The 27,210-nt window shown below is 53.9% G+C and overlaps 1 protein-coding gene across 1 annotated transcript in view; it reads left to right on the forward strand.

The window, feature by feature from the left end:
* Window positions 1–27,210, forward strand: part of MYO15A (myosin XVA) — a gene marked incomplete at its 5' end in the record, with an annotated part of 55,241 nt that overhangs the window by 20,000 nt on the left and 8,031 nt on the right. The window contains 43 exons of the mRNA XM_081269932.1: window positions 416–564; window positions 660–705; window positions 876–1,000; window positions 1,454–1,571; window positions 1,868–2,043; window positions 2,769–2,853; window positions 3,562–3,615; window positions 3,716–3,797; window positions 3,874–4,004; window positions 4,389–4,484; window positions 6,026–6,261; window positions 6,935–7,116; window positions 7,444–7,516; window positions 7,705–7,896; window positions 8,463–8,623; window positions 8,735–8,829; window positions 9,366–9,486; window positions 9,657–9,718; window positions 9,795–9,872; window positions 10,052–10,232; window positions 10,338–10,470; window positions 10,801–10,906; window positions 11,070–11,142; window positions 12,567–12,688; window positions 12,925–12,984; window positions 13,406–13,481; window positions 13,819–13,934; window positions 14,026–14,144; window positions 14,858–14,999; window positions 15,501–15,612; window positions 15,692–15,766; window positions 16,519–16,697; window positions 17,373–17,488; window positions 17,719–17,791; window positions 18,066–18,138; window positions 18,372–18,445; window positions 18,690–18,772; window positions 20,093–20,223; window positions 21,872–21,966; window positions 22,229–22,306; window positions 22,894–22,990; window positions 25,030–25,190; window positions 25,811–25,944. Coding sequence (XP_081126058.1) covers window positions 416–564; window positions 660–705; window positions 876–1,000; window positions 1,454–1,571; window positions 1,868–2,043; window positions 2,769–2,853; window positions 3,562–3,615; window positions 3,716–3,797; window positions 3,874–4,004; window positions 4,389–4,484; window positions 6,026–6,261; window positions 6,935–7,116; window positions 7,444–7,516; window positions 7,705–7,896; window positions 8,463–8,623; window positions 8,735–8,829; window positions 9,366–9,486; window positions 9,657–9,718; window positions 9,795–9,872; window positions 10,052–10,232; window positions 10,338–10,470; window positions 10,801–10,906; window positions 11,070–11,142; window positions 12,567–12,688; window positions 12,925–12,984; window positions 13,406–13,481; window positions 13,819–13,934; window positions 14,026–14,144; window positions 14,858–14,999; window positions 15,501–15,612; window positions 15,692–15,766; window positions 16,519–16,697; window positions 17,373–17,488; window positions 17,719–17,791; window positions 18,066–18,138; window positions 18,372–18,445; window positions 18,690–18,772; window positions 20,093–20,223; window positions 21,872–21,966; window positions 22,229–22,306; window positions 22,894–22,990; window positions 25,030–25,190; window positions 25,811–25,944 — 4,871 coding nt within the window. The remainder of the gene's footprint in view (window positions 1–415; window positions 565–659; window positions 706–875; window positions 1,001–1,453; window positions 1,572–1,867; window positions 2,044–2,768; window positions 2,854–3,561; window positions 3,616–3,715; window positions 3,798–3,873; window positions 4,005–4,388; window positions 4,485–6,025; window positions 6,262–6,934; window positions 7,117–7,443; window positions 7,517–7,704; window positions 7,897–8,462; window positions 8,624–8,734; window positions 8,830–9,365; window positions 9,487–9,656; window positions 9,719–9,794; window positions 9,873–10,051; window positions 10,233–10,337; window positions 10,471–10,800; window positions 10,907–11,069; window positions 11,143–12,566; window positions 12,689–12,924; window positions 12,985–13,405; window positions 13,482–13,818; window positions 13,935–14,025; window positions 14,145–14,857; window positions 15,000–15,500; window positions 15,613–15,691; window positions 15,767–16,518; window positions 16,698–17,372; window positions 17,489–17,718; window positions 17,792–18,065; window positions 18,139–18,371; window positions 18,446–18,689; window positions 18,773–20,092; window positions 20,224–21,871; window positions 21,967–22,228; window positions 22,307–22,893; window positions 22,991–25,029; window positions 25,191–25,810; window positions 25,945–27,210) is intronic.

Consider the following 27,210-nt stretch of genomic DNA (forward strand, 5'->3'; position numbering starts at 1 on the left):
TCCTGTGGCCCTCCACTTCCTTCTCTGTCAGATTGGTACCTTCTTCTTTAGTTCTGGGTTCGGCCCCTATTGAACACCAGCCAGAGTTCATGATCATGCATGCCACAGGTGGGGGCCAAGCACACAGTCCAGGACTCTGTGTTCCCCAGAATGAAAGGGGAAAGGCCAGCCTGATTATGGGAGGGGTCCCCAAGAAACTGATGAAGGTCCTGTTTTGAGTTTGTAAGCCAGGATGGTGGAGAGGGTAGGAGTCTACTTGTTTTCTGGATTCCTTCAGATTGGGGAATTAACTTTTTTCCCCCCTTTTTCTTCATTTCTCTCTTTGGCCCCTACCTCTCTGTGTCTATTTTCCCTGCCTGTCACCTTGTCTTTCAATGCCTTGACCCCTGCCTTGACTGGCCACCCCCCAATCCAGGTGGTAGCACACCTCTTCTCCAGCCACGCCCCTCAGGCTGCCCCTCAACGCCTGGGCAAGAGCAGCTCTGTCACCCGACTCTACAAGGCGCACACTGTGGCTGCCAAGTTCCAGCAGTCGCTCTTGGATCTGGTGGAAAAGATGGAGAGGTGGGTAAGGACAGGTGGGCAGAGGACCCAGCCTCACCTGTAACCCACCCCATGACCCTCAGTGATTGAGCACCTTCCTTCTGGCTTCTGTCCAGGTGCAACCCCTTGTTCGTGCGTTGCCTGAAGCCCAACCACAAGAAGGTAAGTGAGCACTGAGCCCCCGGGAGAACCAAATCTTCCTACCTGTGCTAGAGGACCCTGAGCAAATGGCTTGGCCTCTTCCACTACCTGCTCAGTCTACCTGATCAGTTCATCATGGATAGTGCCTTTGCACACGAGTGAGCAGAGTCTCTCTCTGGGCATCTCTACAGGAACCAGGTCTCTTTGAGCCAGACGTGGTAATGGCGCAGTTACGTTATTCAGGGGTCCTGGAGACTGTACGGATCCGCAAAGAAGGCTTCCCTGTGCGGCTTCCCTTCCAGATGTTCATTGACAGGTACCTCCATCAGGATAGTTCCTAAGCTCCACAGACCCTTACCCAAACCCCTGTGGCCCTGGAATCACACCTGACTTTGACATTCACAATCGCTCACGTTGTACACTACACAAGAGTTTTGCTAGCTGTTATATGGTAAATGTATTTTTAGTTTCGCCTTTTTTCACAGTTGTCTCTGTGTTGATCCCACAGAGGTGTGATTTTAAGTTATTTTGACAAGCTTCCAGCAGATGGCAGTAGAACGTCTTGTTCTACTGAGATTCTCTATCCCGATTTTCTGATACCTAGAAGTAGCCTTGAGGCCACAGTACCACTCGCCGCTGATCAGATGACCAGAGTAGAGCTACCGCTGGGACTGGGGCCTCCTGGACTCAGGGGTTGAGGGTGGTTAAACCTGGGTCAATCAGGCACCTGGGGTAGGTCTCAACTTCAGTCTGAGTGTGGGCCTTGCAGATACCGCTGCTTGGTGGCCCTCAAGCCCGACCTGCCAGCTAACGGGGACATGTGCGTGTCAGTGCTAAGCCGTCTGTGCACAGTCATGCCCAACATGTATCGCGTCGGGGTCAGCAAGGTGAGTCCTGCCCACGCTCAGCCCTTAGTGACCTCAAGTTTCATGTCCAAGCTAAAGAGTCCTGTCCCAGAGGCAGTCCAGATGGGCTGGACGCACAGAATGCTGGTCCCGCTGCCGGACCTGTCTGTGCTCGGGCAGTTCTTGCTGCCTGATGATATACCACTGATCTCTCTTTCACCTCCCTGAACTTGGCCCTGCTCCTGGCGTCTGCCCTGTCCCTCTGTCTCCTTGGACTTGCAGGGTGGGGTGGGGTTCCGGCCTCCTGGCTCTCACCTTCCTCTGTGTCTTCTCCTCAGCTGTTCCTTAAGGAGCATCTGCACCAGCTGCTGGAGAGCATGCGGGAGCACGTTCTGCACCTGGCGGCCCTCACGCTGCAGCGCTGCTTCCGGGGCCTCCTTGTCCAGAGGCGTTTCCGCTCCTTGCGCCGTAAGATCATCCTCCTGCAAAGCCGGGCACGAGGCTACCTTGCCAGGTGTGTCCCCGGGGAGGGAGGACTGCCTGCAGGACTGTACTCAGGGCTGGGAGAGGCTGTGCCTGAACCCAGGTAGTAGTAAGCTGTGGAGTTGTGCAAGCCAGGCCTCCGCAGGAAGGATGATCAGAGTCTCTGTGTCCCTGTGTGGGGAGACCCTTCCCACCCGTGCCCAGGCCCTCTTGATTGGCAAGTGGGAGAATCCATCCAGTAGAAAGGGGCTCCACCCTGCATCTCAGGGACCCTGGGACTATAACATAATGAGAAGGTTAAATCCAGGCCCTGCTGCTTAATTTGCTGTGGGATAGACGTGGTGGCCCCTACCCGTAATCCCAGCGATTTGGAAGGCTGAGGCTGCAGGATCATAAGTTTGAAGCCAGCCTAGGCAATTTAGTGAAACCCTATCTCAAGTTGCTGGGATTACAGGTGTGTGCCACCACACTGGGTACGTGAAACCCTATCTCAAAAGAAGAAATAAAAATGGACAGAGATGTAGTTTAGTGGTAAAGTGCCCCGGGGTTCAATCCCAAGTACAAAAAAAAAAAAAACAACTTATTTTTTTTCCTGTGTGACCTTGGTTAAATCACTGCCCCTGTCTGAGCTCCAGTTTCCCTTTGTGCCAAAGGGCCTCAAAGTGTAATGGAGGCACTGTCCGCTAGGCAAGTCTGATAGGGGCATTTCTACTTCTTGGTCACCCTGTCACCCCAATCCATGACCCTCTCTGCCAGGCAGCGCTATCAGCAGATGAGGAGGAGTCTGATGAAGTTCCGGTCCTTGGTTCACGCCTACATGAACCGCCGCCGCTACCTCAAGGTACAGGTGCCAGCCCTCTCTGGGGTCAGAGAATAGGAGACCGTTAGCCTCAGTCTTGGGCTCAAATCCCTGCTCTGCCGCTCCTGAGCTGTGTGACCTCAGCCCCTCTGCAGCCTCAATTTCCCATCTACCTCTTGGGGTTGTGCAAAAGTTTAAATGAGATATTGTATGTGAAGGATTTGGCCTGGTGCTGGGTTCACAATGGGGTCTTCAAATAATGGATCGCGGTTAGAATTTGGTGACCTGAACATCCCCGAATACGGTCTGGCTCTTAAACTTTGATTCTAGTCTCGGTTCATTGTCATATAAACCAACTGGAAAGATCAATGTCATTCATTCTCGAAGCATGGGAAAACCGCGTGGCCTTTACTGAAGGTCTTGTGGCTCAGCAGAGGACAGATGCCACTGCACACTGCTTGGCCACTTTGTAGAAATCCTCCTTCACGGGTCTCCCCAAAGGTTTTCTCCCCTTGCCCTTCGCTGTTGACGGTCTCTGGCTGTCCTCCTGTCCCCTCCGTTTCTCTGGCCACACTGTCTTCTCTTGGCCCTCTGTGAAAGGGGAGCAGTAGCCTTCAATTATGGGAAGCTGCCCCCTGCTTCTCAGGCCAGCCGCTGCCTTGTGCGTGCTGGCCTGACCTGGCCCGGGCCTTGGGGCCCACCGTCGCCTCTGCCTGCCGTTCCCTGCCTTGACCATCTGCTGTCCTGCAGCTGAGGGCAGAGCGGAGGCGCCGGGTGGAGAAGGCACGGCTGCGGGAGCAGGAGGTGGGTGTGGGGTCTGGGTGGCCGCAGGGGCCAGGGAGGGAGGCTGGCAGGCGGGGGTGTGGCAGGCGATGCCCTCACCACTTGCTGTCTGTCCCTCTAGGAGCTGAGCAAGCGGGAGGTGGTGGCTGTGGGGCACCTGGAGGTGCCAGCAGAGCTGGCTGGGCTCATGCAAGCTGTGGCAGGTGTGTCTGCACTGGGCAGGGGGCAGAAGGTATGGGGACCAGGGAACAGCCATTTCACGCTCTCTACTTTCCATAGGCCTCAGGCTGGCCAGAGTGCCCTGTGTGGCCCCTGTGAGGACTCCCCGGCTCCAGGCCGAGCCCCGAGTCAAATTGCCCCTGGATATCAACAATTACCCCATGGCCAAGTTTGTCCGGTGCCACTTCAAGGTAAGGGCTGGCATAGGTCAAGTGGACACTGACCAATCAGATCTGACATGGTCCTCACCCTGGGACAGGCTGGGATAGTGAGGGTCCTCTGGAGCTCAAGGCAGAGATATTGACCAACCAGTCTTGGAATATTCTAGAAACTGGGTAACTACTGCATATCAGTGCTACTCTAAGTTCCTGGAAAGGAACCAGATAAGACCTCATCCAGCTCACCAAGAGCCACCGTCGGCACCCTGACAGCTCCCCATTTCCCCAGCCGGATGTTGGAGACAGGTGCCCTGCCTCAGGGGCTCCTGGGCCCCCACCTGGCATGGGGGCAGTGGGTCCAGCTGTGCCTGTCAGTCCCAGCTCTGCCTCCTCTTGTTCCTGCCCCATGCCCCCCAGGAACCTGCCTTTGGGATGCTGACAGTACCCTTGAGGATGCCTCTCACGCAGCTGCCAGCCGAGCACCACGCAGAAGCCGTGAGCATCTTCAAGCTGGTATGGGGCCTGCCCCAGCCCACCTTCAAATTCATAGCCCTGAGAAGCTGAGGCAGGAAAATTGCAAGTTCAAGGTCAGCCTTGGCAACTTAGTGAGACTGTCTCAAAATTAAAAAGGGCATGGCGGGATATAGAGTGCTCCTGGGTTCAGTCCCCAATACCACCACCACAAAAAAAAAAAAGTCATAGCCTCTGACTGCTGGTGCTGTCCCTCTGGGCCCTCCACAAGCCTGCCTCATGAGCCTCTTCCTTGGACTTCTATGTCAGTGGACACTATATCTGGCCTCCTTTCAGGTGGCCCTTCTTTCCCAGTCACCTTCCTGGCAGAAAGGCTGCCTTAGACTGGGGCCTCCCAGGGTTACCAAGGATTCCTCTCCTCAAGGGTTTCCTAGTCTGAATGGGGAGGCAGATCCTGAGCCTTGCCAGTGACCAACAGCAGGAATAGAGGAATGCAGGGCTCTAATTTAGCCCCAGGCAAGGTCAGAGAAGGCCTCCTGCAGGAGAGGGCATTGGAGCTGGAGGGGAGTTTGCAGGGAGAGTGCAACAGGCACAAAGAGAGGAGGAAATTAGTGTGCTCAGGACAGAGAGTTAAGAGGGTGAGGGGGGGGGTGTTTCCTGAGGACCTGATGGCTGAGCCCAGAGCTTGCATTTCATCCCAAGGACCACAGGAGTCCAGGAAGATGCTCCCTGGGAGTGATGTGGTCAATCTGAGTGGTAGAAAGAATCTAATATGGTCAGATCCAAGTATTACACAGAACCCTTTGAGGCTGGGGCGGTGGCACATGCCACCTGTAATCCCAGAGGCTCTGGAGGCTGAGGCAGGAGGATTGCAAGTTCAAAGCCAGCCTCAGCAACTTAGCGAGGCCCTCACCAACTCAGTGAGACCCTGTCTCTAAATAAAATATTTAAAAAGGTTAGGGATGTGGCCCAGTGGTTAAGTGCCCCTGGGTTTAACCCCCACCCACATCAATCAATCAATAAATAAATCGATGAATGAATTAATTAAAATTAAAAAAAATAAAGAGCCCTTTGAGGCCTAGCAGGAGGTATGGAGCCAGCCGGAAGCCAGGAGAACAGGTGGGTTACTGGGGCTGTGTGGGGCGCCTAGAAGGTTCCTGAGCAGAATAGGAAGTCAATATGTATTTTGGATCTTTTTTTTTTTTTGTACTGGGGATTAAACCCAGAGGCACTTAACCTCCGAGTCACATCCCCAGCCCTTTTTATATTTTATGTAGACAGGGTCTCACTGAGTTGTATAGGGCCTCGCTAAATTGCTGAAGCTGGCATTGAATTCGAGATCCTCCTGCCTCAGCCTCCTGAGCCACTGGCATTATAGGCCGGCCCGGGTGTGCTTTGAATCTTAACCTTTCCCGTAGTTGGGGTGAACTGCCCTGTCATTCTGCACAGAATATGGCAGTTACGTTGTACTATGAAATTACTTTCCTATGGACAGAGGACCCAAGGGAGAGGTGTATGTGGAGGGGTGGGGGTGCGGCAGGAATAACCTTCTGAGAGGCCCAGGAGAGTCTTTCTGTGGCCAGATCCTGCGTTTCATGGGCGACCCCCACCTGCACGGTGCCCAGGAGGACGTCCTGGGGAACTACATCGTTCAGAAGGGGCTGACGATACCTGAGCTACGGGATGAGATCCTGGCCCAGCTGGCCAATCAGGTGTGGCACAATCACAATGCCCACAATGCTGAGCGGGGTTGGCTGCTCCTGGCTGCCTGTCTCAGTGGCTTCGCACCTTCCTCACGCCTCGACAAGTTCCTCCTCAAGTGAGTGGGACCCAGAGGGGCCAGGGTGGATGGGACTGTGGTAAAGGGCAGACCAGGAGCAGCATCTTTGTGCGGGGAGGCACGGGCACTGATGTGGTCCAGTCTCCACTGGGCTGGGCTCAGTCTCCACTGGGCCCAGTGCAAGAGGAAGGACAGATTTCACTGCAGAGGGTAAGAGTCAGGTCAGACTGGAGAAGGGACTTCCAGGACCCAGAAGTCGGCAAGACCAGGGCATGGCGAATTTGGAAAAGAGCATGGACCTCTCGGGTCATGGGGAAGAATGGGGGTGCTTTAGAAGCATGAAAAGTAGACTTGAGAGGCCTGAGTACAAATCCCAGCTCAGTCATGGGTGAGCTTCGTGACCTAGGCCGAGTTATTTAACCTCTCTGGGCCTCCATTGCCTCACCTGTTAAAGAGGGATAACAGTAGTGCATACTTCATAGGCTGTGGTGAGGATGAAGTTCTTAGAACAGAGACAGGCAGGTGGTGAGTGCTGTGTGGACGCCACCATGACAACGGTTCTGGGTGTTGTCATGCTGGGTGCAAAGCATGATTTGCAAGAGAAGGGACTAGGGCAGACCTTGAACTATAACCTAGGACCCTTTCAACCTCACCTTAGGGCTCTGGGCCAGCCTGGACCTCCCTTAGGCTCTGACTCCCTCCCACCCATCAGGTTTGTGTCTGATTATGGGCAGAATGGCTTCCAGGCAGTGTGTCAGCACCGTCTCATGCAGGCCATGGGCCGGGCCCAACAGCAGGGCTCAGGGGCGGCCCGCACCTTCCCACCGACCCAGCTTGAGTGGATCACCACCCATGAGAAGGCCAACATGGCACTGGATGTGAGCTGCTTCAATGGTAAGCTGCCTTGTCCCTACCCCTCATCCTGCCCGCCCTCGGTCCCTCATGGAGGGGCAGCTGGAGTCCGCTGGACTCCGTATATTCTGGGGTCCACAGTTGTCCTGAGAGGCTCTGGAGCTAGGAAGGAGCCTGCTCAGAGATACCTCTGCAGGAAAGATATACGGGGTACGGGGACTGAACCCGCATGGGCAGGGAGGGAGAGCCCGGATACAGGGACTCAGGGAAAGAGTTGGGAGGCCTGGAAGGAGAAGGCAAAGCAGGGCAGCCCTGCGAGATTTAATTGCAGATGTCCCAGGCTGAGTCCAGTGCTTGCTACCACTCCAGGTGACCAGTTCTCCTGTCCAGTGCATTCCTGGAGTACTGGGGAAGAGGTGGCAGGAGACATTCTTAGGCACAGGTAGGATCCTGGAATACCCCACCCAGCACATCTCTGTGTACCTGGGAAGAAGGGAGGGAGGGAGGGATAAGAGGCCAGGTCCCCCAGGGTCCTAAGGGTCACCATGGTCGTGCTTGGGGTTTGACTCATACCCAAGGGTCTCCCCTAGGTAGGTGCCCTGTTTCCATCTCTCTACATGCTGTCACCAGGGGTCTGGCTGAAGGCTGGAGAGGATGGACAGTGGCCATGAAGAATGGTGTGCAGTGGGCAGAGCTGGCTGGCCATGACTACGTGCTGGACCTAGTGTCAGACCTGGAGCTGCTCAGGGACTTCCCTCGGCAGAAGTCCTACTTCATCGTGGGCACGGAAGGGCCCATGGCTGGCAGGGGATGCCTGAGAATGTGGGTAGCTACGTGGGCCACCTTCACACAGATGGCCTCTCCTGGGTAGCAGGTTCTGCTTGCCTGACTCTTGGGAGAGACTGAGTTTAGAGGGGTTTGTGGTTGTTTGTATTTGATTTTGAGATGAGTCTCTTTGTGTTCTCCTCCCTGGCTGGGCTCAAGTGATCCTCCTGCCTCAGCCTCTGAGTAACTGGGACTATGGGTGCATGCCGCAGTGCCCAGTGGTGTTCTCTTTCTCTGTGTCTGTCTGTCTGTCTCTCTTTCTCTTTTCTGTCAGTGCCAGGGATGGAACCCAGGGCCTTGCACATTCTAGGCAAACACTACCACTGAGCTGCATCCCCAGCCGTTGTTATTTTTATTTCCCGATGGTCTCACTGAGTCGCCCAAGCTGCTCTCGAACTTGTGATTCTCTTGCCTCAGCCTCTTGAGTCACTGGGTTTACCTGGCTGCTGTCCTGCTTTTTAAATGAAGAAAGTCACCCCATTCTGGGGACAGAAAATGTCGGGGGGCTTCTGGCAGGGCTGTGGTTCTCTTAGCTGCTCTGTGTTCCTCCCCCCCCTCAACAGGGTTTTTGGGAATAGCTGGGACTCAGATGAGGATACACCCCCCAGGCCTCAGCCTCAGCATCCCATGCCTGAAGTACCTGACTCTGATGGGTACAGCAGCCACAATGAGGATGGTACAAGTGGGGAAACTGAGGCCCAGAGAGAGACAGCCACCCACCAAGGTCAATCAGCAATGGCCACCATCACTGGTGGGGAGGGAACCCAGGAGGCCGTGGGGAGGTGGAGTCCAACAGGAAGAATGAACTTGCCCTTTTTGTATCCCCCCCCCCCAGACTCGGACAGCCTTGGAGAGCCCGCTGTGCCCCATAAGGGGCTTGACTGCTACCTGGACAGCCTCTTCAACCCCGTGCTGTCCTACGGGGATGCGGTAGGGACAGGGGGAGCATTTGCAGATAGACAGCAGGCTCAGTGTGTACCCCTGAGTCACGTCTGTGCCCAGAATGACACGGGAGCTTCTCACAGCCAGGGTCACCGCGTGCTGTGTCCTCTCTGGGTCTGTGTTGGCCATGGGAGGAAAATATGAGGGTGTCCTCACAGCTGGAGATGCCACCACCTCCGGTGGAAGCCGGCTCCCGGTGGGAGTGAATGACCTTGATCCCTGAGTCCCCCGGGTCCCCTCACCCTGGGGACTTCCGGAGCACCACAGCAGTCCCTGGATGATATGAGCCCTGAGCAGGGCCTAGCTCCTCTTCTAGCCTCAGTTTACTCCTCCATCAGAGGAGAGAAGGTGGTGGGGAGGACGGGTTGGGGACTGCACTGGCAGAGACCCAGGAGTCATGCAGACACTTGGCCAGTGGGAGGTCCCCCTGGGGGGGAGGAAATGACTGGTGTCAGGTGCCTGTTACCATGGAGCCTCAGGAGTACAGCACCCAGGCAGTCACTCGAGCCACCCGCTGTCCCCAGGACCTGGAGAAGCCAACAGCCATTGCTTACCGCATGAAAGGGGGAGGCCAGCCTGGCGGAGGCAGCAGTAGTGGTCCTGAAGACACCCTCAGGAGACCCCCAGAGCCAAAGCCAAAGCCAAGTCAGTGCCTCCCACTAGGGTGGTTCCAGGGTGGGGCAGGGCTGGGGCTACTCACAGACCTACAAGCACCTTTATGTGCTAGGCAGCCACAGGTGGGAGTGGGAGGGCAGGGTGCATTGCCCATGTCCTCCATGTCTCCCCGTGCCCCCTCTCGGCTCCTCCAGTACCAGGCCTGGATGCCTCCACACTGGCTCTGCAGCAGGCCTTCATCCACAAGCAGGCCGTGTTGCTGGTGAGTGAGGGACAGACTTCCCGGGGAGGGTGGCAGACTATGGACCTGCCTAGTCACCACCACGGCTCTTCCCCAGGCCCGGGAGATGACCCTGCCGGCCATGGCACTCCAGCAGCAGCCTCTTAGTCCTGCTCTGAGACCCTTACCCCCAGAGGTGAGCCTGGCCCATGCAGGGTAAGGGGGCTGCTTAGAGTCACCAGCTGGAAAGAGGAGTGCTGTGCTGCTCCAAGACATCATTATACTTCTCTGAGCCCAGAAGCCCCACAGCCCATGTGGGGCAGAGACAGGGTCCCTGAGAGCGGTCTGGTCCATCTCATGCCCTGTTCTCTGCAGAAACCCTTAGCACCAGAGGCACAGCCGAAGTCCGTGGGCACTGGTCCCCCTGCCAAACCTGTGCTCCTGCGTTCCACTCCAAAGTCCGCAGCCCCAGCCCCTTCAGCCAAGGTCCCGAGGCCCCCCACCAAGCCCGTGGCTGTACCCATTCTAGCTCAGGGCCTGGCTTCTCCACAAATCCGTGAGTGTCCACCTCAGTTTGGGGGCCTTTCCGGGAAAGGGGTGGGATTATGACTCTGTCTGCTGTAGGCTCATCCTCTCCCCCACCCGCCCCCTCAATCCACAGCCTCACCCTCCCAGGACTTGGTCCGTTACTCCACGCTCAACTCGGAGCACTTCCCGCAGCCCACACAGCAGATCAGAAGCGTCATCAGGCAGTGCCAGCAGCCGCCCCGAGGAGGCCGTCCCGAGGCCCTAAGGTCAGTGCTGCCCTCAAACCCAGGGTACCTGGTCACTCACTGTGCCTGAATGTCTACCCTCCCGTGCACCTGCCTGTGGCCTCCACAGTGCCCGCCCCCCCAGCTCCCTCCACGGAGGAAGGGTCCAGATGAGCCCCCGGGGCCAAGGGAAGCCCAGACTGCTGTTCTCAGCGGGGTTATGCGACCTCAAGCCAGTCTCTGATCCTCTCTGGGTTGTTATTCATAATTATGAGGTTGGTGGAGGAGGAAGTCCCCTCCACCAAATTGAAAAAATGTGGTGAGGAGAGGGGAGATTCAATGTCCACCCCTGCTTGGTTCGTCTCTTCCTAGCAGGAAGGATGGAAGGGTGTTTGTGAAGCGGCCAGATCCCCATGAGGAGGCCCTGATGCTCCTGAAGGGCCAGATGACTCACCTAGGGACAGCACCTGGCACCCAGGTGAGAGGCAGGGTGGGGGGCTGCGCTCAGCAGGGAGAGAGACAAAGAGGAGCCTCCAGAGGAACTTCAGAAACCAGCTACTCCTACAAGCCATGGCCCTGCCTCTACCCACTCCATGGGGCTTGCTGGTTGCCCCCTGAGCACTCTCTTTGGGGTCGAACAGGTGTCCAGAGAGACAGTGGCCCTAGTGAAGCCAGTGACCAGTGCACCAAGGCCATCCATGGTGCCCACTTCAGGTGAGAGGGACAGGATGGAGGGAGGGGCAAACAGGCGGGGTGTCCAAGTGTGTGAGTGGTTCTGTGAGCATAGGTGAGTCTCTGTATGTTGGTGGCATGTGTGTCTGTGTCCCTGAGCGTTGTATGTGTTAGCATTTATTTTTTTTTATTGTTTGTTCACAACATTACAAAGCTCTTGACATGTCATATTTCATACATTAGATTGAAGTGGGTTATGAACTCCCAATTTTACCCCAAATGCAGATTGCAGAATCACGTCGGTTACACATCCACAATTTTACATAATGCCCTATTAGTAATTGTTGTATTCTGCTATCTTTCCTATCCCCTACTATCCCCCCTCTGTGTTAGCATTTAAATCACCCTAACTTTAGGTCAGGCCCATCTTGGTCTCATTTAATCCTACTAAAACCCGTCAAGGCAGTACCATTTGTTCCTACATGGTACAGATGGGGAAATGAAGGCAAAAAGAATTTCAATTGTTTGCCAAGGTCACACAGTTCAAAAAAGTGTCAGAACAGGGCTATCAATGCAGGCCTCCTACCACCACAACCGGGAACCCTGATCTTTACTAGCCCCGTCTCATAGCAGCCACAGTGACCTGAAAAATCTACAAATCAACTCACATTGTGTCCCTGACTTTAAGAAACCGCTCCAGTGGGTTTCAGGATGTGTCTCAGTGTTAGAGCACTTGCCCGGCATGCACAGGAGTGGGTTCAATCCCTAGTACTGCAACACAAAGCAAAAAAAAAAAAAAAAAAAAAAAAACCACAAACAAAGACTTCCAAATGGATCCTGCAATGAACTCCAAACTCTTCACTGTGCTCTTTGAGGTCCTCCTGAATGATCTATCTACCCACCTTGGTAGCCTCATCTCCTCCCACGGGAGCCTTGTACATTCTGTTCCTGAAAACACCAAGCCCCCTCCTACCTCAGGCCCTTTACACTTCCTCTTCCCTCTGCCCAGAATGCTCTTCTCTGCAATCTTTGCATGTCTGGCCCCCTCTTGTCATTCAGGTCTCAGCTCAAACGTCCTCAGAGAGGACCTGGACTGAAAGATCCTCAAAATTCAGCTCCCCAGACTTTCCTAAATCACTCTGCTCCTCTTCTACCCCAGCTCCTAGCAGTAAGAGCTTTGTTCTTTCTGTTCCACCCAAACTTGCCCTGAGACTGAAGTCAAGGGCAGTTGCCTGTCTGTCTTGTTCACTAGGGCAGCCAAGGCCGTCCACTGCAGGCTGCTGGATGCTCTCTTTATCTGTGGAATAAAAGGCTGGGTTGTAAAGTGTGCCCATGTGAGCAGGTGTGCCTACTGAATCTGTCCTGGCCCCTTTCTTGGCATGAGGTTGCCACCATGTCCCCTACTCCACCCTGACTCTCCCACTTGGTCCTGAGAGGTGTCTCCTCTGCTCCCCTGCACTCTCCAGTGCAGCCTTCGAGATCCCTGGAGCCCCCCGAGGAACCTGTGCAAACGCGGCTGCATTGCCTAATCAACCCCAATTTCTACGGCTACCAGGATGCCCCCTGGCGGATCTTCCTGCGCAAAGAGGTATCTGGCCAGGCTCTGGAGACCTGAGCCAGGGAAAGGGCTGAATGGGAGAGTGGAGGGAGTTGGGGAGTTGGCCCAGGAGAACCTGATGGGCAGAGTTGAAGCTAGGGGGTAGAGTTAGAACCAGGGGTGAGGCTGGAGGAGAGTCCGGCTGTGGCTAGGGTTGGGGGGGGGAGCGCGTGCAAAGCAAGGAAGGGAACAGTCTGTGGTTACCCACTGAAGCCCTTCCCCCACAGGTGTTTTACCCCAAGGACAGCTACAACCATCCTGTGCAGCTAGACCTCCTGTTCCGCCAGGTGATGTCCCTCTTCCCTTCTGTCCCAGTATACTCAGCAGGGTAATGGGCCCATAGACTAGCAGCCTGCACTCTGGGATTTGGGGTCCTGGAGGTTGGGAAACTGTTCTACACAATCTCCCACTCCCATGGATAAGGTCAGTGTGTCTAAGGCAGGAAGGACTCAGAGGTCAAATCCAAGTCATCCCCCCGCCACACACAAGATAGATAAGGAAACTGAAGCCTAGGAAGACCCCCCCCCCATAGATGGCAAAGTTGAGGAGAGAGGGTCCCTGAAAGTGAGCTCTGATTTATGAAGACCATCCAGCTTACCAATGACCCCACGACTACAAATTGGGACTTCTCCATTCCCCTGCACCTAGAACAGAACAGCCGGCTGGGGAAGTCCCTGGTATCACCTGAATCATGGCTTCTTCCCATAGATCCTACATGACACGTTCTCTGAGGCCTGCCTGCGCATCACTGAGGACGAGCGGCTCAGAATGAAGGCCCTGTTTGGTATTGCAGGGGGAGGGGGGAAATTGTTGATGGGCCGCCAGCCAGAGCCACTGGCCAGCCCTTTCCCAGAGGGAGGCCAAGGCTAACAAGCCCAGCTCCAATTTGCCTCCAGACACGCCCCTCCTTGCTCTGCTGTGGCCTCTTACATGGCCAGGCTGCAAGTTCAGGGTTGGCAATATCCGACACATTGTGTCCATCTCTGGATTTCAGTTTCTCATTCTCCATACTGGCCAGTTATCTTCTTGCCAGATGTCGGTCTTCCTTCCTGATCTCCCAGATGTGGGCTGGCAAGGGAAGGGTGAAAAGGGGGGTCCTGATTAGATTTGGCCTCCTTTAGCCCAGAACCAGCTGGACACACAGCGGCCTCTGGTAACGGAAAGTGTGAAGCGGGCGGTGATCAGCACTGCCCGAGACAGCTGGGAGGTCTACTTCTCCCGTCTCTTCCCCGCCACGGTGCGAACCCCTGTCTGCCCGCTCCCTACCTGCCCAGAGCATTCAGGACAGAGGGTAAAAGACCCTCACATGCCCCTCATCCTTAATCCAGGGCAGTGTGGGCACTGGTGTGCAGATCCTAGCGGTGTCCCACACAGGCATCAAACTCCTGCGGATGGTCAAGGGCAGCCGGGAGGCCAGTGGGCAGCTGCAGGTCCTACATACATACAGGTGACTGACAGGCAGGTGTGGGGCCAGTCTCCGGACTAGCATCTTCTGCTTTCTAAGTACCTATGATGTGCCAGGCTCTGTACCATGCCCATATAAGAGATGGGGAAACTGAGTCTTGGAGATAGAAGTTACCTGCCTTAGTTCAGGTGGGCAGGAAATGGTTGAGCTAGGAGCCCATTTCTCTCTTCTGCCTCTGGGGCTACACAGCAGCCTGGCCTCCACTCCAAGGCTCCCTGTAGTGGGGCAAATGGTGCTGTAAGCCACCAAGTCTTGAGGCAGCTGAAAAGAGAAATGGTACTCCAGCCCTGAGACCTACCTGAGGTCTTTCTTCCCTGTCTCACTTATCCCTTTCAACATGAGATCAGGAAAGAGTCTTGATCACTGGTTGGGTAATAGCTCCCTGCTTTGAAGGATGGGAAGAATTTGGTCGGTGCATGAAAAAAAGATGAGTGTGTTCAAAATCTGGGAGGTTGGACTGAGGGACCAAGGGAGGGTGCCAGAGCATTGGTTCAGAGGGTAGTAGGAGATGAGCAGAATCTACTGTTGGGAGTCAGAGGCAGGAGGCAAGAAGTCCCTTGGGTCCCAGGAGGCTAGTGTCAGGTAAGGCTACAGGAATGTGATGGGGCGACAGAAACAGAAGGACTATAAGGGTCTGGGGAGAGCATCCTTGTGGCCTTGGGATCCTGCCCTCATGCTACCTTCCCACCCTCCAGCTTTGCAGATATCCTCTTTGTGACCATGCCGTCCCAGAACATGCTGGAGTTCAACCTGGCTAGTGAGAAGGTCATCCTCTTTTCAGCCCGAGCTCACCAGGTCAAGACCATGGTGGATGACTTCATTCTGGAGTTGAAGAAGGTCAGGACCGGGGCTGGGGTTGTGGCTCAGTGGTAGAGCACTTGCCTAGCACATGCGAGGCCCTGGGTTTGATCCTCAGCACCACATAAAAATAAATAAAGGCATTTTGTCCTACTACAACTAAAAAAAAAAAAAATTAAAAAAATAAAAGAAGGTCAGGATCCTTCCACAGATACCACTCAGTGCTGAGGGCCCAAGAACAAGGCTGTCCCCCACATCCGGCCCCTGCCTGTCTCCCCACCTGTGACCGGGCAGCCCCTAGGCCCAGCACCTGCTGGGGAAGGCTTCGATGCCCAGCTCTGGTGAGGGATTGAGTGGGCTGGTGATAAGTGTTCATCAGACTCAGGCAAGGCTCTTCCTTTCATTCACCTGGCATGACCTTTCCCCCTTCTCACCTAGAGAAGGCTCCCTTCCCTGATGTGCTGGGGAGATAGGAACCCTTAGGCCTCTCAGAGGAGGGCGGGGGACTGTAGCCCCTTACCCTGCCCCTGGCCACCCCAGGACTCTGACTATGTTGTTGCTGTGAGGAACTTCCTGCCTGAGGATCCAGCACTGCTGGCCTTTCACAAGGGTGACATTATCCACCTGCAGCCCCTGGAGCCACCTAGAACAGGTCAGTGTCATGGGGGTGGGGTAAGTGAAAGGGAAGGCTGGGCCTCCCTGGTGGGTGCTGACACAACCCTGGCCCACAGGCTATAGCGCTGGCTGTGTGGTGCGCAAGAAGGTAGTATACCTGGAGGAGCTGCGGCATAGAGGTCCTGACTTTGGTGGGTACCCCAAAATGTGGAAACTCTAAAGAGGGCTCATGCTAGCTCCATACATTCACAATACAGGTGTACTGTGAGGGTTTCTTTTCTCCTTCTCTCTTTCTTTTATTAGTACTGGGGATTGAACCCCGGGGTGCTCTAACACTGAGCTATGTCCCCCAGCCCTTTTTATTTTTTATGTTGAGACAGGGTCTCACTAAGTTGCTGAGGCTGGCCTTGAACTTGTAATCCTTCTGCCTCAGCCTCCTGAGTCACTGGGATGACCAGAGAACACCCCCACACCCAGCTGGATGAGGGTTTATTGGTGCCCCCAAGCCGTCTGGCCTGGCAGTGTCTTCAAAGGTCTCTGCCATGGCCTGGCAGGACCTGCTGGCAGCCATATAGCCCAGCCCTCTGCCTAAATAGATGGCCACGGGGTTTGTAGCCAGACTCTTTGTGTCTTCACATGCCGTGCCCTGTGATTCCACAATCTTTTGCTGCACCTCTCACAGCAGCCCAGTGGCCCTAAGGGAATCCCTTCCTGTTTGCTCCCATGTAAAATGGGGGTGTGGCTCAGTGGTAGAGCACTTGCCTAACTTGTCCTGGGTTCCATCCCCAGGACCACAAAAACAAAAGAAAAAACCGGGATGGCTTGGCCTCTCCCACAGAGCTCTAGAGAGGGGTCAAGGAAGTACCCAAATATTCCTAAAGGGGCTCCTTCATCCCAAGACAAGATCTTCCAGTTTGGCTCTGACCCTTTCCATGACCCCTAGGCTGGCGGTTTGGGACGATCCACGGGCGCGTGGGTCGCTTCCCTTCGGAGCTGGTGCAGCCCGCCGCAGCCCCAGATTTCCTGCAGCTACCAGCAGAGCCTGGCAGGAGCCGGGCTGCCGCGGTGGCCGCAGCTGTCGCCTCTACAGCTGCAGCTCAGGAGGTGGGCCGCAGGAGAGAGGTAAGCCCGGCGGGGGCAGAGACAGCCGGGGCCAGGGTGAGTCAGACTGCAGCCCGTGGTGCACGCTAGCAAGGTTAGCTAGGGGCGTGGTCAGTCCCTTGAGGCGTGGCCAGCCCTCGAGCAGGGCGAGCGAGATCTGTGACCCATGGGTGAGCCAGGAATATGACCAGAGATGGTTGGAATTGTGACCAAATGGAGTAGGGAAGGGTGGGGGTCAGTTGAATGCGACCTGAGCCAAAAGTCGGGGACCAGCCCAGGGCTGGCCGATAGGTAAAGTCAACCTGGGGTGGGGTGGGGCCAGGCGAGTGGGACGGGGTCTAGCTACCGAATGGAATTAGGGAGAGTCAGGTCAAACTTAGGAGTGAGGGGCAGGATCAGCCAACGCTATGCAAGAACTAGCCTAGTTCGTGGGGGCGTGGCCTCGTGGGCCGAAGGCGGGGTCAGCCCGGCAGGAGGTGGGTGTGGCAAACTGGAGAGAAGTCCACTGGGTTCAGGTGGGTTCAGATGCTTGGGCAGAGGAGGCCGTCTGGGTGGTGGGTTCTATCATCCAGGCGTTGCCTTGAATGGGCTGTGACAGGAGGACAAGTCGGGAGTGGCTGGACAGGCCTTGCTAGCTCTAGCTTACTCCCTCCCCCTCCCCTCCCCTCCTCTTTCTTTCTCTCCCCTCTCTTAAAGGGTCCCTCAGTCAGGGCCCTCTCTGCTGACGGTGGAGAAGACACCCTGGCGCTCCCACCATATACAATGCTCGAATTTGCCCAGAAGTATTTCCGAGACCCTCGGAGGCAGCCTCAGTGAGTGGTGGCCTCACCCCTATTCCTTACACAAAGGAGGGCTTCTTGCAGCGGATGTTGGCTGTCAGCCTGGGAGGCAGCTCCCCTTCTGGTTGACAGGCTGCCCTCAAGGTTTGAGGCCCACCTTATGTCTCAGCCTCTGGATCAAGAACATTCCTAAGTGGGAAAAGGATGTAGCCAAAGACTGAGAGGCAGAGCTGGTCAGCAGCAGTGCCCACCTCCTGTTACAGGGATGGCCTCAGGCTGAAATCCAAGGAGGGCCGGGAGTCCAGAACCTTGGAGGACATGCTCTGCTTCACCAAGGTGTCCAGTTTCTCCATCTGTAAAATGGTGGTGTGAGGGGGGCCCCTCCCCATCCCCAGGACAAAAAGATTGTCCAGAGTAAGACCCTACAGCTCTAAAAACCTCCAGGACCCCAGCCCCCCTGAGGCAGCATCCGCCCCCAGTGTCAGGCCTGGCTCCCCTTTTGTAATGTCGGCCCTCCACATTGTCATCGTATGATCTGGAAGTATAATATGGTCCTCTTCTGTTCTGACATATCCCTTCATGGTGACCTGGTCCTTCCCTCCCCTCACAGACCCCGCTCCAGGAATCCCTTATTGAACTCAGTGACACCAGCCTCAACAAGATGGCCACCGACATGTTCCTAGGTGTGGGGGTGGGACGGCAGCCACCACTTGGTGGGAGGTAGCACTGTGTGATTCCTGCCTGTCCCAACTCTTCTCCCCACCCCCAACTCAGACATGGGACACTTTGAAGAAAATGGAAGCCCCCAGAGGTCTGTGGACACAGTCACCCAGGGAGGGACTCAATTCTTAAGGCCCCCTGGGGATGGGCAGCTGGGGATCTTGCTGGGCCTGAGCAGGGTAGGTCTTCCCCACAGCTGTGATGAGGTTCATGGGGGATGCCCCACTGAAGGGCCAGAATGAACTGGACATGCTCTGCACCCTCCTGAAGGTCAGTACAGACAACTCTGCCCCATGCTCCCTTTCTGCTCTGTGACACAGTTTCCCTATCTATCACCCTGAGTTGGAGGACATTGGATTGGGAAGCTTCTCCCTTAGCCCAAAGCCGAATGCAACCTGCATGTGGGGAGGGAGTTGGGGAAAGGGACACCAGAACTCCTTCCAAGTGCCCACCCTATTCTTCTGTGCTTGGTATATAGTATCTTTGACCTGTGACCTAGTTTGCTCTCTTTCAGCTTTGTGAAGACCATGAGGTCATGCGGGATGAGTGTTACTGCCAAATTGTGAAGCAGATCACAGATAACACCAGCTCTAAGCAGTGAGTCACTTGAGCCTGTACCCCCTGATCCCCACACTGTGTCCCTGTTCCTGGATGTACCAGCTCAGCTTCCTGCCTCCCTGGGCCTACCCCCCCTACCCCCCCCCCCCCCCCCCCCGATTCTCTTCCCTCACCTTCTTCCTCACTCATGTTGTTTTGGGGATTGCTTTATCTGGGATTTCCTGTTTCTGCTCAGTTTTCTCATCTGTAATGTACAAATCCAGAGACCCAACTAAAATTGGTTCAATCAAAAGAGGGAACTTACTGGTTAAGACAGCTGAAAAGTCAGTGAGTATATGGCTTCAGGAATCATCCAGGTGTTGTTAGAAAGAAGGCTTTCTGCATCTCCCGGCACTGCCTTCCCATGTCATTTCCAAGCAGCCTCTCAGATCAACAACATAGTAGCTCTAGGGAAACGTTTCTCCAGCTCGGCAATCCCAAGGAAAGCAAGAGTAACTTAATATTTGTTGCAAAAATTCCCCAACACAGATTTATTGGCCCAGGTACATCACAATCTCATCCCTCATCCAGGGTGCTGATTACCTATGCCTGGGTCCCATGCCTGTCCCAAAACCAATCACCAAAACCAGAGGGAGACTGAACTCTCATTGGCTGGTCCTGGATCAAATGCCCATCCTAAGCTAAGCACGGTGTCAAGGGTGGGAGGCTGCAGTGCTCTCTAACTGCCCGACCTGACTCTCAAGCCCATCTCCAAAACTCAGGTATCTAGAGAGGAGTGGGTGGTTTCCCAAAGGAAGCCCAAGTGCTGTCCCCAGGCATCAGAGATCTCCACAATTGAGACCACCACACCAGGACAGGATGAAATGTCTACATTTCACTCCATGCAGGGACAGTGCACATTAGGTGCACAGTATATGTGCTGCGCTTATGACCCTTGGACACACCTGCCTGTCCCTAGGCCTTACCTACTGTGAACCCTGCTGGGGTTCTCTTATGACCCTTGGACTCACCTGCCTGTCCCTAGGCCTTACCTACTGTGAACCCTGCTGGGGTTCTGCACAGCCCCAGTAGGTTCCCTGTGCCCAGAATCCTCCCCAGACATCCCCTACCAGGAGAAGCCATCCCGGACCCTTATCCCCTTCCTCTCCTACTCCCACCTTGACTTCCCAGAAAGAATATACTTTCTGCACAGCTTTGGGGGCCCCTCTGCCCTGCTCTCATTGAGCAGGAGGGTACGTATCCTCAGAGTATGAATCTTTCCTGAGATCTGGAAGTCTTTGGCTCCATCCAGGAGACCCCTGGCACACACATTCCTACAGTGGCCACCTGTGATGCGGCCCCACATGTGTGTCCTTGCAGGGACAGCTGCCAGCGAGGCTGGAGGCTGCTCTACATCGTGGCTGCCTACCACAGCTGCTCGGATGTCCTCTACCCACACCTCCATCACTTCCTCCAACACGTGAGCAGGACCCCAGGCCTGCCTTTCCAGGGTAAGGAGCCAGTGCATGGGGGACCCAGGGTTGCACCTCTCACATGGGGGACAGGGCAGGCAGCCTGTGGGAGGGGAAACCTAGAGGACCTGACCCTGTTTTGCATGTACCCAGGAAATGTTAACTAATGTTAATTTACTCCCCCAAACATTTCGAGAGGTCCCAAAATTGGCCCCGTGAGTCATATGACCTCAGGATGAGAATGTCAGGGAAAGTTTCTGGGAGGTATTACCCTGGGAAATGAGCAGGTGGAAGGAATTTTCTGGTGGACTGAGTAGCAGGAGCAAAAATGGGAATGGGTGGCACATGGGAGATGGAGAGGAGGAGGCAGGCAAGAAGCCAGAATACTCAGGTAAGGCCCTGCTTTTCCAGCTGCTGGGCCCAAAGTTGGTGGCGAGGTCTTGGCCTTAGCCCCTTGCAGTAAGAAGTAGCCTCCTCCTCACTGTGCTTCTATAGCAACCTCAGGGGCCCTAAGAAAGAGGCAGCCATGCTGGAGACAGGGCTCCTCACCCTCTCTGCCTCTGAAGCTTTCTGTTTGCTTCAATTAACAAATATTCCCTGACCCAGAGATAAATAGACCTAGCTTCCCAGGGAAGGGCTCCCAAATAGGAGAAGACAGCAGAATGTCCTAGAACTCTTGACGCCCTCCTGAGGGCAAGGTGAGGACATTGCTTGACCTAAAGACATGGAGCAATGATGCTGGGGTCTTCTGCTCTGGGATGCCCGGATGAGACAGCACGATTGGCATGGGGGTTCCTGCTGGCAGGATCAGAGCACCACTGTTTCCTGGCCACAGAGCCTATTAGGGGGTGAGCTCCCCAGGAAACAACTCAAGGTCACAGCTGTTTCTAGACTCATAGATAGTTAAGGGCAAGGCAGAAGGCCTTGGGCTGTGAGTTCGAATACAGTTCCTAACCTCTAGCTCTTGAACAAGGGCAAGTCACTGTTCCTTGCTGGGCTCAGTTTTCTCAGCTCTCAAATGGAGGTATAAATGCCTGCCACACAGATTGTGGAAAGAACACAGTGGGTCCAGCCTAGTGGCACACACCTGTAATCCCAGGAACTCTGGAAACTGAGATGGGAGGGTCACAAGTTTGAGGCCAGCCAGGACAACTTAACAAGACCCTGTCTCAAAAAAAAAAAAAAAAAAAAAGGGGGCTGGGGATGTAGCTCAAGTGGTAGCGGGCTCGCCTGGCATGCGTGCTGCCCGGGTTCGATCCTCAGCACCACATACAAACAAAGATGTTGTGTCCGCCGAGAACTAAAAAATAAATATTAAAAAAAAAATTCTCCCTCCCTCTCTCTCTCTCTCTCTCTCTCTCTCTCTCCCCATTCTCTCTTTAAAAAAAAAAAAAGCATTGAGGATATAGCTCTGTGGTAGTATGCTCTTGGGTTCAACCGCCAGTACATAAAAAATAAAATAAAATAAAATACAGCCAGTTCAGGGCTGGAGTTGTAGCTCAGTGGTAGAGTGCTTGTCTAGCAGGCATGAAGCACTGGGTTCGATCCTCAGCACCACCTAAAAATACAATAAAGATATTGTGTCCACCTAAAAAAAAATAAAAAATAAATAAATAAAAATAATAAAATAAAATACAGCCAGTTCTACTGTTGACCTTGGGCAAACCCTGTCTCCCTGCCTCTGCAGGGATTGCCAAAGCCTGTGAGCAGAATTTGAAGAAAACCTTGCGTTTTGGGGGCCGTCTGGAGCTCCCCAGCAGCATGGAGCTTCGGGCCATGTTGGTGAGCCTGGGGCAGGGGCCGAGGATGGGGGAGGCAGTCATGATGAATAGGAGACAGGAACCCGGCTCAGAGTCTCTTCTGTTGGGTGCTAATGCGCCAGGGTGTACAGATGGGCCCTGTTAAGTCCAGGTGCATAAGGCTTCCTATACATTCATGCCTCAGACCTCCTGGCCTGGGGATTCCCGTGGCAGGGAACAAGCACTATCCCAGATCCCAGGGCCTAGCCTCTTATCCTTCTCTTGCTTACCACCCCCACCACCAGGCAGGCCGCAGTTCCAAGAGACAGCTCTTCCTTCTTCCCGGAGGGCTTGAACGGCATCTCAAAATCAAAACGTGCACTGTAAGTGAGGGATTGTCTCTGGTAAACACGTGCTAGAAGGTCAGGGTGTGTGGACGTGTGTGTGGAGTGAGCCCCCAAGGGTACTGAGTCCCTCACAGGTCCAGACTTTTTTCTTGTCATTATTCCCTAGACAATATGACAACTATTTTATATGCATTTGCATCTTTGGGGGTATTATAAGTAATCTAGAATTGATTTAAAATATACAAGAGGATATGAATAGGGTGGATGCAAATACCGTGCCCTTTTATAGAAGAAACTTGAGCATCCTTGGATTGTAGTATCTGTTGGGGTCCTGGAGCCCATTCCCTATGGACATTAAATGATGACTGTATTTGTCAGAACAAACTGAGCTTCCAGCTCAGGGTCATACTGTAAATAAGGGACAAAGGCAAAAATTGAACCTAAGTCTCAGACTCCCTGAGTTCACTCCCTGCATGATGATGTTCCTCAGAGACCTCAAAGGATCCTGCATCTCTGTGCAGAGAGACTAAGGAAATCTGCTCAGCTTCTGGGGCCTGGGTGGAGCTGGGAGGACAGAGGTCAGGCCCAGATAGCACAGTCTCAGTGTTCCTGCCCTGCCCCAGGTGGCCCTGGACGTGGTGGAGGAGATCTGTTCTGAGATGGCCCTGACACGCCCGGAAGCCTTCAATGAGTATGTGATCTTTGTTGTCACCAATCGAGGTGAGTGGCCAAGAGAACTGAGCATGCTGGACTCTTTCCCATTGCTAGGCCTTTACCCACGTGGGACCTTCCACCCAGCCTTGAAAGCCCAGGGTCTGGGGCCACTTTCTCCCCTAAGTTTGGAAGGACCTGTGTGTGTTCTGAACACTCCCAGCCCTTCATCTGTCCCACTGTGCTTTGTTTTGCCTAAGTTTGTCTCCTCCTGCTATAAGACTGGGGGTTCATGGAGTGCAGGGACCTCTCTTGAGTCTTCTCATTGCCCCTTGGGACCTAATAGCTGGGTGCCGGGGAGCATGAAGATCCAACCCTCAGGGAGCTTTTATTCTGGGAAGGAGCCTAAAGGTGCAAGAATTTATTCTTGCTTCTTGCAATAGGAGGCTCCTCCCAGGCTCTAGGACCCTTAGGGGACTTTCATGCAACCCCAAACCCCTTCCATGTGCTGCATGCTTGGTCCTGAACCATGTTCCCTACCCCTGCCTGTAGGAGGAGGGGATGGCAGATACTATGTCCCATGCACAATTCAAAGCATTTAAGGCCAAAAAATCCTTTTCTTTTTTTTTTTTTTTTATTTTTTCAGTACTAGGGATAAAACCCAGGGCCTAGTGCATGCTAGACAAGCTCTCTACCAGTAAGACATACCCCAAACCTCCTAATGCTATAAACTCCTCTCCCCCCACCCCACCAAATTCTAGAGATTGAATCAGGGCACCCTACCACTGAGCAATATGCCATCCCTTTTTATTTTTTATTTTGAGAATGTCTTGCTAAGTTGCCCAGGCTGACCTCAAACTCATGATCCTCCTGCTTCAGCCTCCTGAGTAGTTAGAATTACAGGCATGCTCCCCAGCACGCAGCTATAAATTCTTTTAATCCCCCCACCAACAAGCCATTTGCAAAGGGGGAAATGAGGCTGAGGGAGGCTGTATTAGTTTCCTGTGACTGTTGTAACAAGTGAGCAAAACTCAGTGGCTCACAGCAACACAGATTTGTTATCTTTCGGTTCTGAAAAGTCCTGAATCGAGAGTGCAGTCAGGGCTGTGTTCCTTCTGGAAACTCTAGGGGACCATTCATTTTCTTGTATTTTCCAGCTTCTAGAGGAAACCACATTCCTTAACTCATGGCCCCTTCTTCTAACTCCAAAGCCAACAGTGTAGAGTCTTTACATTGTTCTCTGTCTTGGCCACCAACCTCTGATTCTATCCTCACATCTCCTTCTATGACTCTGACCCTCCTCTAGGAAGGACCTTGTGCTTACATTGGACACAGCCAGATAATCCCCCCCTTCTTGAGACCCTTAAACTTAATCATGTCTGCAAAGTCCCTTTTGCCATGAAGATGTCATATTCAAAGTTCTAGGGATTAGGATGTGGACATTTTTGGAGGGACCATTATCAGCCAATCATAGAAGTTGAGTGACTTATCCAAGGTCACACAGTGGGGATTTGAACCCAGTCAGTTTGACCTGAGGATTCTGGACTCTTATCAGTCAGACCTCTCATCTTTGGTAAAATAAATGTCCATTCAGGGGAGAAAAACTCACATCTCTTTTCCAGGCTTAGATTCCAGGCCTTCCCATCTCCCACTTAAACCACAAGGGTCTTTCCTGAGGACGGTCTTCAGAAAGATACCCACCGGTGTTCATGGGCTGAGTCCTGTTGTGCATGTCCTTGTCCCCAATCTCCTCTGGAAAGTGCCTGGGATTTCTTTAAGCATAACCCAGCGTGTTTTCCCAGACCCAGGCAGGCCACTCTCTAAGGTGATCTTCAGGCCCTTTCCCTGGGAGAAATGGAATATAATTTTTACCTTCGAATTGGAGTTATTCCCCTCTTTGGTCATCAGTGTTTCGGTGAAACACAGGGCACCCTATTGTATAAATATACTCCCCTTTAATGAAGAAAGTGTGTCCCAGCGAGGGGAGGTGGCTTAACGGAGGGGACATCTCACCTGAATGATAGGTTGGAGTCTGTGCCCTTGCTCCATACAGTTACACACGTGTACAAGTGTGCCCCCACCCAGCCCTGCCTCCCTGCTCTCTTCAGGCCAGCATGTGTGCCCTCTCAGCCGCCGTGCCTATATCCTGGATGTGGCCTCGGAGATGGAACAGGTAGATGGCGGCTACATGCTCTGGTTCCGGCGTGTGCTCTGGGATCAGCCACTCAAGTTTGAGAATGAGCTGTATGTGACCATGCACTACAACCAGGTCAGCACACATGGGCCCCCTCTGTGGCTCTGGGACCTCGTGGGCTTCAGAGAGTCTGTGACTCTCTGAACAGCCTGTTTTTGCAGAACTGGTGCCAATGCTAATACAATTCCGTGTACAAAATACAAACACTTAGCGTATGTGGCCACATGGTATCGCTGTTGAAGCCCTGCCCTGCACAGTCTGGTACTCAAGCTTCCTTCCCATCTTGAGTAGTGGAATGGAAATAGGATCTCTGATGCAGATCCTCAAGTCCCACCCCAGATCTATCTGACTAGAATCTCAGGGGTTCAGCCCTGCCTTGTGTTTTTGCAAGCCTCTCAGAGACTCTGGAGCATGCTCAGTTTTGAGAAGCATGGATCTGATGGACATGTGTGTGCATCACATTGTGGATACTCCACCTTTACTAGCCCACACTCTTCTTACCTCACTGTGGGGACTCCCTCATAAGCTCCAAGGACACCATTCTCAGAGCTCCCCATCAAATGCCTCTGTCATCATTCACCAAAAACCAGTGGTGGATAAGGCTGGAATGATAACTGCCTGTCTCCAGACTCCCTGTAGGTGAACACCTGGGTGTGCACCTGCCTGGCAGCCCCTCATGCATCTGCTCCCCACAGGTCTTGCCTGACTACGTGAAGGGCCTCTTCAGCAGTGTGCCAGCCAGCTGGCCCAGTGAGCAACAGCTGCAGCAGGTGTCCAAACTAGCTTCATTGCAACACCGTGCCAAGGACCACTTCTACCTGCCCAGTGTGTAAGCACCTGCCTGTCTATCAGTCAGAGCAGACAGGCACCCTGGCACCCTCAGGGCACCCCACCTTCCTCAGAGTTGCCCATCTCGGGCCCCCAGGATCCTCTCTTGTACAGTAAGGCTGTCTGAGAAGGGGCTATCCTGGCCCTGGGGCCAAAGTTCTCTGGCTCACCATAGATGCTGGAACAGCTGACATTAATAACTCAGAGCCAATTTAGTGATAAAAAATATTCTCTGCATATGTATTGTCTTAGCTTCTTTTCCAACTATTCTTTCCTTTTTCTTTTCTTTTTTTCTTTTTTTTTTTGCGGGGGATTGAACCCAGGGGTATTCTACCACTGAGCTACATTACTAGCCCTTTTTATATTGAGAGTCTGAGGATCTCGCTAAGTCACCAAGGTTGGCGTCAAACTTGTGATCCTCCTGCCTTAGTCTCCTGAGTTGCTGTGATCACAGATGAGAAAGCTGAGGCCTGGGGAGATTATGTGGCTTACTGAGGTTTAGCCAGCTAGTAGGTGAAGGAACCAGGAATGGTTAAATCTGGGGATGCTAGGTCCAGATGCGAGGTTCTTACCGCAGCGGTGCAAAGAAGGCCAGATGTTACCAAAGAGTGGGAGTTCCCAGGGGTGGGAGCTCCCAAGGAGAGAGGACTCTCCTGACTTTCTCCCAATCTTGCCCTGTCTGCAGCCCAGGGCAGCTGGGATGGACTGGGAATGATGTTGATATTTTCACATGTGCCAAGAGGCAAAGAGCCTGCCTTGAGGGAACCATCATGTGACACAGAGGACTGAAGAAAGAAGTAGGGTAGACAGGCCCTGTAGTCCTTGGAGGCTCAGCCTAGAGGCCCAGCATTTCTCTGCTTCTTGCTCTGACTAACCCCTTGGTGGTAGCTTTGCCCTCTCTTATGTCTCCCCAAACCTCTCCGGCTTGGGCTCCTCTTTGGGGACGGGAGCTACAAAGGATGAACCTGCTGTGGGTTCAAGTCTCCCCACCACACATACTAGTTCACAGTTGCTGTGTGGCCTTGGACTGCTCTGTGGACTTCTAAGAGCCTCAGTTTCCTCTTCTGCAAGCAGGGATCTTGGTGGTACCAGCCCTGGCGGGGCCACCCACCTGCCATGTACCAAGGCACTACGGGAGTCCTTGCACTCCTATCTTCCCCTTCTACTCTCTCCAGCGTTTAGTCTCCCAGGGACACATAACACTCATGTCCGCTTTGTATTGTACCTGCTGCGTGGTGGGGATTAAGTGGCAGGTGCTCAGGGCTGC

The sequence above is a fragment of the Spermophilus citellus genome, assembly GCF_964194105.1.
Source record: "Spermophilus citellus genome assembly, chromosome: 17".
NCBI lineage: Eukaryota > Metazoa > Chordata > Mammalia > Rodentia > Sciuridae > Spermophilus > Spermophilus citellus.